This window comes from Salmo trutta, chromosome 24 (genome assembly GCF_901001165.1).
Source record: "Salmo trutta chromosome 24, fSalTru1.1, whole genome shotgun sequence".
NCBI classification, from domain to species: Eukaryota; Metazoa; Chordata; class Actinopteri; order Salmoniformes; family Salmonidae; genus Salmo; species Salmo trutta.
In genome coordinates this window covers 22,073,442-22,086,726 of record NC_042980.1, presented here as the reverse complement: position 1 = coordinate 22,086,726, position 13,285 = coordinate 22,073,442, and the positions used below count along the sequence as shown (strand labels likewise).

Below are 13,285 nucleotides of genomic sequence, written 5' to 3'. Positions count from 1 at the left end.
GAAAAACTGCAAACTAGCTGAACTTCGTTTCTTTTAAACTTTTTTTAATTTACATTTCTTTGTATATATCCTGTCTGTCTCATCCCCACTCCCGACCCCTACACATTCATTACTATGGGACAGCTGGAGACCAAATTAGAATACAGAAACAATGTTGCAAATGTCGGAGAGACAGACAGCAATGTTTACATAAATCTCCGCTGTTGAAAGCTAAATGTTAGTCTAAAGGAAATGTGAGATGTCTAGATGCTTTTTATAGTGGAGATCAGGTTCAATACTTGCCAGGCTGGGCTGATGAGACAGTGGATTGCGGAGTCAGATGGAACAGAGTAAATAGGCATTTTAACATCATAGATTTTGCCGGAGGTAACTTGTGGAATAGACACCGGTTGGAATGCGTTTTCAACCAATCAGCATTCAGGATTAGACCCACACATTGTATAAATTATTATCACTGCGTTGTTTGGAAAGAGGTCTCAAGGTAAGAATGTCACTATGCTGTTTTATACCTGTTGTATCCTGTGCACATGGCGAATAAAGTTTGAAACTTTAAACTGGCAAAAAAACACCTTTGTGTTGTTTTCTAGTAGACATATCAATACCCCACTTCACTGAGATGAGCTTCAAAACTTCTCGACAAACATCCCTACACCCCACTGCTACTAACTTGCATAACATACTTGTAGTCGGGACATTTCGGCCTAATTGCTGAAAGCCATGGGGCTTTTGTTCGAGGAGGAGGAGGAAGGTGGAGGAGGAGGCAGAAAAGCAAAAGGGAGGCCTCCTGACTAACAGCAGAGTGGGCTGAGCTGAGCAGGGCCTGGGAGGAGCAGAGCAGGGCCCGGGAGGAGCAGAGCAGGGCCCGGGAGGAGCAGAGCAGGGCCCGGGAGGAGCAGAGCAGGGCTCGGGAGGAGCAGAGCAGGGCCCGGGAGGAGCAGAGCAGGGCCCGGGAGGAGCAGAGCAGGGCCCGGGCGGAGCAGAGCAGGGCCCGGGAGGAGCAGAGCAGGGTCCGGGAGGAGCTGAGCAGGGCCCGGGAGGAGCTGAGCAGGGCCCGGGAGGAGCAGAGCAGGGCCCGGGAGGAGCTGAGCAGGGCCCGGGAGGAGCAGAGCAGGGCCCGGGAGGAGCTGAGCAGTCAGAGCCGGGAGGAGCGGCCATGGACATGACATGCTGCAGGACAAGATGCTATCTGCTCTCTCAGCAACCCCATCTCACATGCTAGGCTATATACAGTACATCCTCCACTATATCTCCCCCATCTAACTGGAGCACACAAATAAACACTGAAACCCGGGCAGTGTCTGAAAACGTTACTAGCTGTCAAATAATTATTGCTTTCTCCATCCTTGTTTCCTCAATTCCTCTCAAAGCCCATTGAAGGAGAGGAGGTCCTTGATGCTTATGAGAGAGGAAGCAAGGATTTGACAGCTACATGCACTAGTAATGTAGTAATGTTAGACACAGCAGCCCCAGTCTTCTATCCTTTCTCTCTCTCCACAGCCAAGTGCCCTCTCTCTTTCTCTCTCTATCCCTGCCAGGAGCTGTCCACTCTTTTCCTGTTGTCTGTCTGCTGCCCAATTACAGAAGGTGGCCGGGCACTGTTAGCGGCTTGCTACTCCAGGCCTCCCTCTCTTTAGCAGGGTATTAGCCGCACAGTCAGCCAGGCTTAGCTTAGCCTAGCGGCCAGTAATCCTAGACCCCCGGTGAGTCAGTTAAAAACAGGGGCAACGCTTTTTCAAGCAGCCTCGTGCAGGGCCAGTTGAGATCAGTCGCCGGACAGAATCACCACGATCAGAAAATATACATACTTCTTTGTCGCACAGCATCTTCATCATCAGCATTGCCATCGTTATCATAACCAATTGTCATCGATAGTGTTTTCTACAGTGTGGCTAGCTTATCTAGAGTGACTAATTTTAAAATGTGTGAGAGACTTTTAGAGATAAATGTTAGCGCTATATGGAATTATGTGTGTGTGTGTGTGTGTGTGTGTGTGTGTGTGTGTGTGTGTTTTCTCGACCTTTCATTCTTCTCAAAAACAGCAGGCATCACATGCATTGTGCCTGAACCTTCCTTCCGTAGCGGTAGATATTCCATGAACTGCCAGGCCTCTGAGCTAAACCCTCTCTGACTTCAAGGTTCAACTCTCTCTGCTCTAACATGGCAACAAACTGATAATGATCACATACACACAGACACAGGCAATGAAAAGACTGTTTTGTTTTAAAAAAGAGTGAAAGATACATGACCTCCGACTCTACCCGTGTGGTTCAAAGAGACTCTTCAAAGCTACAATAGCACCTCTTATGTGTGTTTGGGTCTAGTCTGCCCTAAGACAGAAGAGCTAGAAGCCTACCAGGCATGGTTCTGAGAACACAACACACAGCATGACGTTAGGAGTCTTCTTGGTGTCCACAAGGCAGACAGCCACAGAGAAAACAACCCTCTCGCTCTCTCTCTCTCTCTCTCTCTCTCTCTCTCTCTTTCTCTCTCGCTCTCTCTCTCTACCAAATGCAAGCCTTGTGCAGTCGTTCCATAATCAACAAGATGGTGCCTACTCTGATTCTCTAGACTACATCACATATTTAATGCTTGCTATTGGATGATGATTAACCTCCACTACCATTGGAGGTTAAACACATACTATCAACATGGTAATAATGGGATGATGATATAAATGGATCATCAAGCATTTATACTTCATGATTATACATGGATTCCAAGGGCTTTCATCATGCCTTTAAATGCCAAGACAAAGGCTTGACAAAAGTTTGACAAAGTCTCCAAGCCTGAAGTGTGTGGGAGTGACAGAGATATGCCAGACACACACTGGATAGCATGTATAGCTGTCCTCAGAGGCTAGGTAATGCTGAGTAAAGTAGCATGGTAATTGATTAAGAGAATGACCTGGACATAGCTTTGGAGCATGGCATTGACTGCATGTGTCCCCACTCTCCCTGATCATGTCATTGGTGACCGGTACCTGACGTTGTCGTGCTTCTGGATGTAGATCTTGTGAAACATCATGTCTTCCTGCTTAGCGTTAATATCAGCTTTCATCTCCATGGCAACATGACGGGGAAGCACGGAGAGCAGGAGACGCTCCTGCAGAGATAGAGGAATGAGAGAGAGAGGGCAAGAGATGGGGAGGAAGGTAGAAAGTAGAGAGAGAGAGAGAAGGATGAAGAGAGAGAGGAGGGGGCGAGAGAGTGAGGGAAGACACCCAGGGGAAAAAGAGAGAAGGAGAGAAAATCCCAGAGAGAGAGAGAGAGAGAGAGAGAGAGAGAGAGAGAGAGAGGCAGGGGAGAGAGTAGAGAGAAAACGGACAAACCAGAGATTTAGTTTATAGGAGTCATTACACGAGACAGACGGTGAGACAGAGAAATGGAGAGGTCTTGATTCTGGCCAATCCAACAGGAGAAGACCTGGGTAGTTTAGGACTAGAACAGACAGCTGCTTGCCCCTGCTTCTATCTTTCCATCCCTCTATTGCGATGACGCCCACGGCACAGTATCCCTGCCTGCTGAGAGATGTTATCACTGGTTGACAAGTGTGGGCCAGCCCTTGATGCCATCTCCTTGGCTGCATCCCAAATGGAACCCTATTTCCTATATAGTGCACACATTTTTACCATGGCTCTGGTCCACATTAGTTCACTATATAGGGAATAGGGTGTAATTTGGGACGAAGCCCTCCTATTCTGTTTACACCACAGCAGCAGGTGTAGGTGGACGGGTGTTACCGAGGGGCTAGGATAGGCCAACAACAACACACAAACCCACTTCTTTAACTTCTTGTCAATCCTAGCGAATTAGCTGTTAGCTAAGAGTTTCTCTATCTCTTTTTAACTATCTCTGTATATCTCTCTGTATCTCTCTCTCTTTACTTAGTAAATATATATATATATTTTCTTCTCAAAACTGCATTGTTGGTTAATGGCTTGTAAGTAAGCATTTGATGGTAAAGTAATACCTGTTGTATTTGAATAAAATGTTATTTGATTTTATCTCTTGCTCTCTCTCACTTTCTTTCTTTCTGCTTTGTGACTTGCAGAGCTTCAGTCATTATACCTTTGCCATTCATCTAGTTACTGTGTAGACAGCCCTTATGCTGGGTGACTAACAAAGCATATCCTGTTGGGGCTAGGGGGCAGTATTGAGAATTTAAAAAATAAATATGTGCCCATTTTTAACTGCCTCCTACACATACTCAGAAGCTAGGATATGCATATTATTAATAGATTTGGATAGAAAACACTCTGAATTTTCTAAAACTGTTTGAATGGTGTCTGTAAGTATAACAGAACTCATATGGCAGTCAAAACCCTGAGACAAATTCTAACAGGAAGTGGATATCTGATGTGTTGAATTACTTTTAAGCCTATGCCATTGAAACACACAGGGACTTATTAATCATTTAGCACTTCCTACGCCATCCACTAGATGTCAACAGTCTTTACAAAGTGGTTTGAGTCTTCTACTGTGAAAACTGACCGAACGAGAGGCCTGGTAAGTTGGTCATAAGCGGATGGCCTATACTGCTATGGCGCGCGAGTGCATGTTTGGGCACTCTCGTTCCAATACGTTTTAAAAGAGAATGCAATCATCCGCCTTGAATATTATTGAAGTTCTGATTGAAAAAGGCCTAATGATTTATGCTATACAACGTTTGACATGTTTGAACGAACGTAAATATATTTTTTTCCCTCTTTGGTGAAGACAAGTCCGGCGGGCGTCGTTCATTTTTTTGAGTAGCCTACAGGACGCGCTAACAACACGGAGCTTTTTGGACATAAATTATGAGCTTTTTCGAACAAAACTACATTTGTTATGGTCCTGGGATTCCTGGAAGTGCCTTCTGATGAAGATAATCAAAGGTAAGGGAATATTTACAATAGTATTTTGGATTTTAGATCTCTCCAACATGGCGCCTAGTCTGTATCGCCTAGCCTATTTTTCTGAACACAGCACCTTGTTTATTGCAAAGTGTGATTTCCCAGTAAAGTTATTTTTAAATCTGGCAATGCGGTTGCGTTCACGAGATGTTAACCTATAATTCTTTGAATGACAATATAATATTTTTTCCAATGGTTTCGAATAGTAATTATTTAATTTGTTGTGCTGATTGACTGGCAGTATTGGAGGGAAAATATTTTCTCAACATCAACGCCATTGTAAAATGCTGTTTTTGGATATAAATATGAACTTGATAGAACAACAAATGCATGTATTGTCTAACATAATGTCCTAGGACTGTCATCTGATGAAGATTGTCAAAGGTTAGTGCATAATTTTAGCTGGTTTTCTGCTTTTGGTGACGCCTGTCTTTGCATTGAAAATAGCTGTGTGTAATGTTTTGTCAATGTACTGTCCTAACATAATCTAACGTTATGCTTTCGCCGTAAAGCCTTTTTGAAATCGGACAACGTGGTTAGATTAAGGAGATGTTTATCTTTCAAAGGGTGTAAGATAGTTGTATGTTTGAGAAATTTGAATTATGGCATTTAATAGTTTTCAAATTTGGCGCCCTTGATATTTCACCTGCTGTTGATAGGGTGTACCGGGGGTGGAACGCTAGCGTCCCACCTAGCCCATAGAAGTTAAGCCACCTGCTAGTAGCTACTCATGTTAGGCATGAATCTGAATATGAACAAGGCATTTCAAAACCTACTGTGCTAGGATGTCCTGGCCTATACTATGAACACAGATTGAGGCATCCCTGATCCTGGTGTCAATTCAACCTGCAGTTTTGGTCTGCGCCCAAAATGACAACCTCTGGCCTCCCGGGTGGCACAGTGGTCTAAGGCACTGCAGCGCAGTGCTAGCTGTGCCACCAGAGATTCTGGGTTTGAGCCCAGGCTCTGTCGCAGCCAGCCGCGACCGGGAGGCCCGTGGGGTGGCGCACAATTGGCCCAGCATAGTCTGGGTTAGGGAGGGCTTGGCCGGCAGGCATATCCTTGTCTCATCGCGCACTAGCGACTCCTGCGGCAGGCTGTGCGCAGTGCACGCTGACCAGGTCACTAGGTGTACAGTGTTTCCTCTGACACATTGGTGCAGCTGGCTTCTGGGTTGGATGGGCATTGTGTCAAGAAGCAGTGTGGCTTGGTTGGGTTGTGTTTCGGAGGACGCATGGCTCTCGACCTTCGCCTCTCCTGAGTCCGTACGGGAGTTGCAGCGATGAGACAAGACAGTAACTATTACCAATTGGATATTATGAAAAGGGGGGTAAAAAAAATGTTTAAAAAAATGACAACCTCTATAAACACATTTTTGTTATGGCCCGGGACAAGCACACCTGATTCTACTTGTCAACTAATCATCCAGCCCTTGACAAGTTGAATCAGGTGTTTTTGTACGGGGCTACAATAACAATGTGTGCTGTTGGGGTATTCGAGAAACAGAGTTGGGAAACACTGCTACATAGTGCAATATATTGACTGTATAGGGAATAGAGTTTCATTTCAGACTCAGCGTTCATCTTACTCTCTTACATCACTACCTGTCCTATCTGTCAACACCTGGGGTGATTGTCTCCTTGGTGACGCCTGCTACTTTCTAAGGCTGTGACATTGTGGATCTATAAGGAGCAGAAGCCACTGGTCACTTAAGTAAGCGCAGACCTTGGTTACTAGGAAATCTTTGTCTCCTCCATGTAGCCTATTGATATTTCATAATTTCCCCATTGGGAAAATACATTTAAACCTGAGATCCGCGATAGGCGAAACAGCTCCACTGGCCACTACTGGCCGCCCCAGGCCAGTTTTGAGGAAATGAGCATTCAGCATCGTGGCTTCGAGTTCCTCGGCGTACACATCACTGACGATCTGAAATGGTCCACCCACACCGATTGTGTGGTGAAAAAGGCGCAACAGCGCATCTTCAACCTCAGGAGGCTGAAAAAATTTGGCTTGGCCCCTAAAACCCTCACAAACTTTTACAGATGCACAATTGAGAGCATCCTGTCGGGCTGTATAACCGCCTGGTACGGCAACTGCACCGCCCTCTCCAGAAGGTGGTGCGGTCTTCCCAACGCATCACCGGGGGAAAACTATCTGCCCTCCAGGACACCTACAGCACCCGATGTCACAGAAAGGCCAAAAAGATCATCAAACACCCAAGCCATGCCCTGTTCACCTCGCTATCATCCAGAAGGCGAGGTTAGTACAGGTGCATCAAAGCTGGGACCAAGAGACTGAAAAACAGTTTCTTTCTCAAGGCCATCAGACTGGTAAATAGCCATCACGCCATATGCATATACTGTATTCTATTCTACTGTATTTTTGTCAATGCCACTCCGACATTTCTCAATCTAATATTTAATATTTCTTAATTCCATTATTTTACATTTAGATTTGTGTGTATTGTTGTGAATTGTTAGATACTACTGCACTGTTGGAGCTAGGAACACAAGCATATCGCTACACCCGCAATAACATCTGCTAAATATGTGTATGTGACCAATAAAATTTGATTTGGTTAAAATCGTAGTACATACTTTGCTGCTCTATCGCACGTGCAGTGATAAGAGGGGAAAATAAACAGTTTGTTGTTTGAAGTAACGTCTTTGTTGTTGTAATATCGCAAACGGACGTGGCAGGTTCACCCCTATGGATTGCAGTTTTACAGTTTTTACAATCGCTAGGACCCATTTATCAATACTTAGGTCACTTTTTCAAAACCCTTCACACAATTCTCCTAACCAAATTTCAGCTTGGCACAGCAGTTCATTTCACATCCAAAATTCACTAAAACACTTCATACATGTCTCAAATCAACTCATTCTTCCATAACATTAGCAAAGGTTGTCACCCAACAAGCACACTTTGTCACTCATAAAACAATGACCTAAAAAACACTAACAACAGATAGCACTACACAATGATTTATTTTGTAAAATGTATTTACAAAACAAGAATGAAACCTCTTGTCACGATTCCCACCGACGGTGGCGCCCCCTCCTGCTCGGGTGGCGCTCGGCAGTCGTCGTCACCGGCCTATTAGCTGCCACTGATTCCCCTTTTTGGTTTTCCCTTTTTTTGGTTTTGTGCACCTGTGTTGAGTGTGGTTAATTAGCGGGGCTATTTATGTGAGCTGGTCCGCTTCCGTGTTGTGCGGGATTATTTCTATGTTAACGGTTCATGTTCGTGTCGGCGCTATTTTACGCCGTGTGTACTTTCTCCCCTGTGTTTGGGAATATTTTGTTTCAGTAGTGAGTCTACATTAAATACGCCACTACCCTGTGCTCGCTGCTTCCTGTGCCTCATTCCTTCACCACGACTGCCAATCCGTTACAGGATCCCGCACCACTAAAAGGCATGGAATCAGCAGGAGCAGCGGCCACCCCTGTCCCCTCGATGGAGGAACGCGTCCTCCACCACACTACGGTCCTCCACCGCATAGGATCCGCGATGGACCAGATGATGGAGAGGATGGACAGATGGGAGAGAAGTGGTCTCCTCTCTCCACCTCCGGCTCCTCCGATGCAGCCACCTCCTCCTCCCACTACGTCTGGCTCAGGCGCGCTTCGTCTGGCGCTCCCGAGGGAGTACGATGGGGCGGCGGCTGGGTGCCAGGGATTTCTGCTCCAGCTCGAGCTGTACCTGGCCACCGTCAGACCTGCTCCCTCGGGAGAGGAGAGCGTGAGTGCCCTCGTTTCCTGCCTGACGGGCCGAGCTCTGGAGTGGGCTAATGCGGTCTGGAATGGCCCAGACTCGGCGAGGGACCATTATCCAGAGTTCACCCGCCGCTTTCGGGCCGTGTTCGACCACGCTCCGGAGGGAAGAGCGGCGGGTGAACGGCTGTTCCACCTCAGGCAGGAGACGAGGAGCGCTCAGGACTTCGCGTTGGAGTTCAGGACCTTGGCTGCTGGGGCGGGGTGGAACGACAGGGCCCTCATAGACCACTATAGATGCAGTCTCCGGGCGGACGTCCGTAGGGAGCTGGCCTGTCGAGATGCAGCTCTATCCCTGGACGAGCTCATCGACATGTCCATTCGTTTGGACAATCTGCTGGCTGCCCGCGGGCGTTCGGAGAGGGTCCTGCCCGTTCCACCTTCGTGCACCCCCGCCCCTACCCCTATGGAGGTGGGGGGGGCCGTGCCAAGGGACACCGGAGGAGCTGGCTCCTCCTGTCCCAGCTGTGGTCGGAGAGGACACACGGCAAACTGGAGGAGCCAGTCTGGGAGTCGAGAGGGCAGGCAGAACACTTCTCGGTCACCCCAGGTGAGTCGGCACCAGATTCAAACAGAACCCTCTGTTGGTCACGTGTTCTTACCTGTTTTGTTTTCTAATTTTTTTCCCCTCTTCCCAGCATAGGGCGCTAGTCGATTCAGGCGCAGCTGGGAACTTTATGGATCGTGGACTTGCCATTAAGCTGGGCATTCCGCGGGTGCCGTTAGATTCCCCCTTCCCCGTGCACTCCCTAGATAGCTGACCATTAGGGTCAGGGCTAGTCAGGGAGTCTACGGTGCCACTGGACATGGTAACGCAGGGGAATAATAAGGAACGCATTAGTTTTTTCCTTATTTATTCGCCTGCGTTTTCCGGTGGTGCTGGGGGTCCCCTGGCTGGCTGGTCACAATCCCCGTATTTCGTGGAAACAGGGGGTTCTCCAGGGGTGGTCAGAGGAGTGTTCAGGGAGGTGTCTAGGAGTTTCCATAGGTGCCACGTCGGTGGAGAGTCCAGACCAGGTGTCCTCCGTGCGCATTCCCCCTGAGTACGGCGATTTGGCGATCGCCTTCTGTAAAAAGAGGGCGACTAAATTACCACCCCATCGACAGGGGGATTGTGCGATAGACCTCCAGGTTAACGCTGCGCTTCCCAGGAGTCACGTGTACCCCTTGTCACAGGAGGAGACAGCGGCTATGGAGACATATGTCACTGAATCCCTGGGACAGGGGTACATTCGGCCCTCCATCTCACCCGCCTCCTCGAGTTTCTTTTTTGTGAAGAAAAAGGAGGGAGGTCTGCGTCCGTGCATTGATTACAGAGGTCTAAACGCTATCACGGTGGGGTTTAGTTACCCACTACCTCTCATCGCTACGGCGGTGGAATCATTTCACGGAGCAAAGTTCTTCACAAAACTGGATCTTAGGAGCGCGTATAACCTGGTGCGTATCAAGAAGGGAGACGAGTGGAAAACCGCCTTTAGTACCACATCGGGCCATTATGAGTACCTCGTCATGCCGTATGGGTTGAAAAATGCTCCAGCCGTCTTTCAATCCTTTGTTGACGAGATTCTCAGGGACCTGCACGGGCAGGGCGTGATAGTCTATATCGATGACATTCTGATATATTCCGCCACCCGCTCCACGCATGTGTCCCTGGTGCGCAAGGTGCTTGGTAGACTGCTGGAGCATGACCTATACGTTAAGGCTGAGAAGTGTGTGTTTTCCAAACGAGCCGTTTCCTTTCTGGGTTATCGCATTTCCACCACGGGGGTGGTGATGGAGTGTGACCGCGTTAAGGCCGTGCGTAATTGGCCGACTCCAACCACGGTGAAGGAGGTGCAGCGGTTCTTAGGCTTTGCCAATTACTACCGGAGGTTTATCCGGGGTTTTGGCCAGGTAGCGGCTCCCATTACCTCACTGCTGAAGGGGGGGGCCGGTGCGTTTGCGATGGTCGACGGAGGCGGAGGGAGCCTTCAAGAAGTTGAAGACCCTGTTCACCGACGCACCCGTGTTGGCGCACCCGGACCCGTCTCTAGCATTCATAGTGGAGGTGGACGCATCCGAGGCTGGGGTGGGTGCCGTGCTATCACAGCGCTCGGGTACGCCATCGAAACTCCGCCCCTGCGCTTTCTTTTCGAGGAAGCTCAGTTCGGCGGAGCGTAACTATGATGTGGGGGACAGGGAGTTGCTAGCGGTGGTAAAAGCTTTGAGGGTGTGGCGGCACTGGCTTGAGGGGGCTAAACACCCCTTTCTCATCTGGACCGACCACCGAAACCTGGAGTACATCCGGGCAGCGAGGAGACTGAATCCGCGTCAGGCAAGGTGGGCCATGTTCTTCGCCCGGTTTAGGTTCACTATCTCCTATAGACCGGGTTCCCTTAACACTAGAGCCGACGTGCTGTCCCGTCTCTATGACACGGAGGACCGGTCCATCGATCCAACTCCCATCATTCCAGCGTCTAGGCTGGTGGCACCGGTGGTATGGGAGGTGGACGCGGACATCGAGCGGGCATTAGTTCCCGTGGGTCGCATGTATGTGCCGCTCGGTGTTCGTGATCGTTTGATTCGATGGGCGCACACGCTACCTACGGCGGGTCATCCTGGTGTGGCGAGGACAGTGCGGAGTCTCAGGGGGAAGTACTGGTGGCCCACCTTGGCTAAGGACGTGAGGTCCTATGTCTCTTCCTGTTCGGTGTGCGCTCAGAGTAAGGCTCCTAGGCATCTACCGAGAGGGAAGTTACAGCCCCTCCCCGTTCCACAACGGCCATGGTCGCACCTGTCTATAGATTTCTTGACAGATCTTCCCCCCTCTCAGGGGAACACTGCGATTCTGGTGGTTGTGGATCGGTTCTCTAAGTCCTGCCGTCTCCTCCCATTGCCCGGTCTCCCTACGGCCCTGCAGACTGCGGAGGCCCTATTTACCCACGTCTTCCAGCACTACGGAGGACATTGTCTCTGATCGAGGTTCCCAGTTCACATCCAGGGTCTGGAGGGCGTTTATGGAGCGGCTGGGGGTCTCGGTCAGTTTGACCTCCGGTTTTCACCCCGAGAGCAATGGGCAGGCGGAGAGGGTGAACCAGGAGGTGGGCAGGTTTCTGAGGTCGTATTACCAGGACCGGCCAGGGGAGTGGGCGAGGTACATTCACTGGGCGGAGTTAGCCCAGAACTCACTTCGCCACTCCTCTACTAACATGTCACCCTTTCAGTGTGTTTTGGGTTACCAGCCGGTCCTGGCACCATGGCACCGGAGTCAGACCGAGGCTCCTGCGGTGGAGGACTGGGTACAGCACTCCAAGGAGACCTGGAGAGCCGTCCAGGACTCCCTAAAGGAGGCCAGTGGACGGCAGAAGAGGAGTGCTGACCGCCACCGCAGTGAGGCACCCGTGTTCGTAGCGGGAGACAGGGTCTGGCTCTCGACCCGGAACCTGCCCCTCCGCGTGCCCTGCCGGAAGCTGGGGCCGCAGTGTGTGGGGCCATTTAAAGTCCTGAGGAGGATAAACGAGGTGTGTTATCGGTTACAACTCCCTTCCTATTACCGTATTAACCCCTCGTTTCATGTGTCTCTCCTCAGGCCGGTAGTAGCTGGTCCCCTGCAGGAAGGTGAGGTGCTGGAGGTCCCTCCACCCCCTCTGGACATCGGGGGGTCCCCGGCGTACAGCGTACGGGCCATTCTGGACTCGAGACGCCGGGCGAAGGGCCTGCAGTACCTCGTGGACTGGGAGGGGTACGGCCCGGAGGAGAGGTGCTGGGTGCCGGCGGAGGACGTCTTGGACCCATCCATGTTGAAGGATTTCCATCGCCTCCGTCCGGATCGCCCTGCGCCTCGCCCTCCGGGTCGTCCTCGAGGCCGGTGTCGGCGCGCTGCGGGAGCCGCGCGTCAGGAGGGGGGTACTGTCACGATTCCCACCGACGGTGGCGCCCCCTCCTGCTCGGGTGGCACTCGGCGGTCGTCGTCACCGGCCTATTAGCTGCCACTGATTCCCCTTTTTGGTTTTCCCTTTTTTTGGTTTTGTGCACCTGTGTTGAGTGTGGTTAATTAGCGGGGCTATTTATGTGAGCTGATCCGCTTCCGTGTTGTGCGGGATTATTTCTATGTTAACGGTTCATGTTCGTGTCGGCGCTATTTTACGCCGTGTGTACTTTCTCCCCTGTGTTTGGGAATATTTTGTTTCAGTAGTGAGTCTACATTAAATACGCCACTACCCTGTGCTCGCTGCTTCCTGTGCCTCATTCCTTCACCACGACTGCCAATCCGTTACACCTCTCTACTGTTTAGAATTCACTGCAGTATATGTTACAGGAATGAATCAGACATGATGCAATATGCTTCAATATGTTTTATGTCACTTTTTGGCATTGAGTGATTTCAAAATACAATAATTTCTAAATACACCATCTACCGATACAGATACAGTAGCAATGCTAATCAACCCTGTCTTCTGCATTTGGCCACAGGTTCTCATCCACATCACATCTTATGTCATCTTGGGCAATACACCTAGGAAAGAATCTTTAAGCATGCCTGGTCCATCCCTGGCAATCTTCTGCAGATTTGTCCAGGCATCCAGCATTCATTGCGACATTTGATCATGTGGATGGTGGTCATAAACCTTCCACCTCC

The 13,285-nt window shown here is 49.6% G+C and overlaps 1 protein-coding gene across 2 annotated transcripts in view; it reads right to left on the bottom strand.

Annotated features, from left to right (window-relative positions):
- The window catches only part of LOC115160940 (adenylate cyclase type 5), a 162,271-nt gene that overhangs the window by 63,191 nt on the left and 85,795 nt on the right, over window positions 1-13,285 (bottom strand). For both annotated transcript variants that reach the window (XM_029711502.1, XM_029711503.1), the window contains exon 3: window positions 2,981-3,102. In XM_029711502.1, the coding sequence (XP_029567362.1) occupies window positions 2,981-3,102 (122 nt within the window). The remainder of the gene's footprint in view (window positions 1-2,980; window positions 3,103-13,285) is intronic.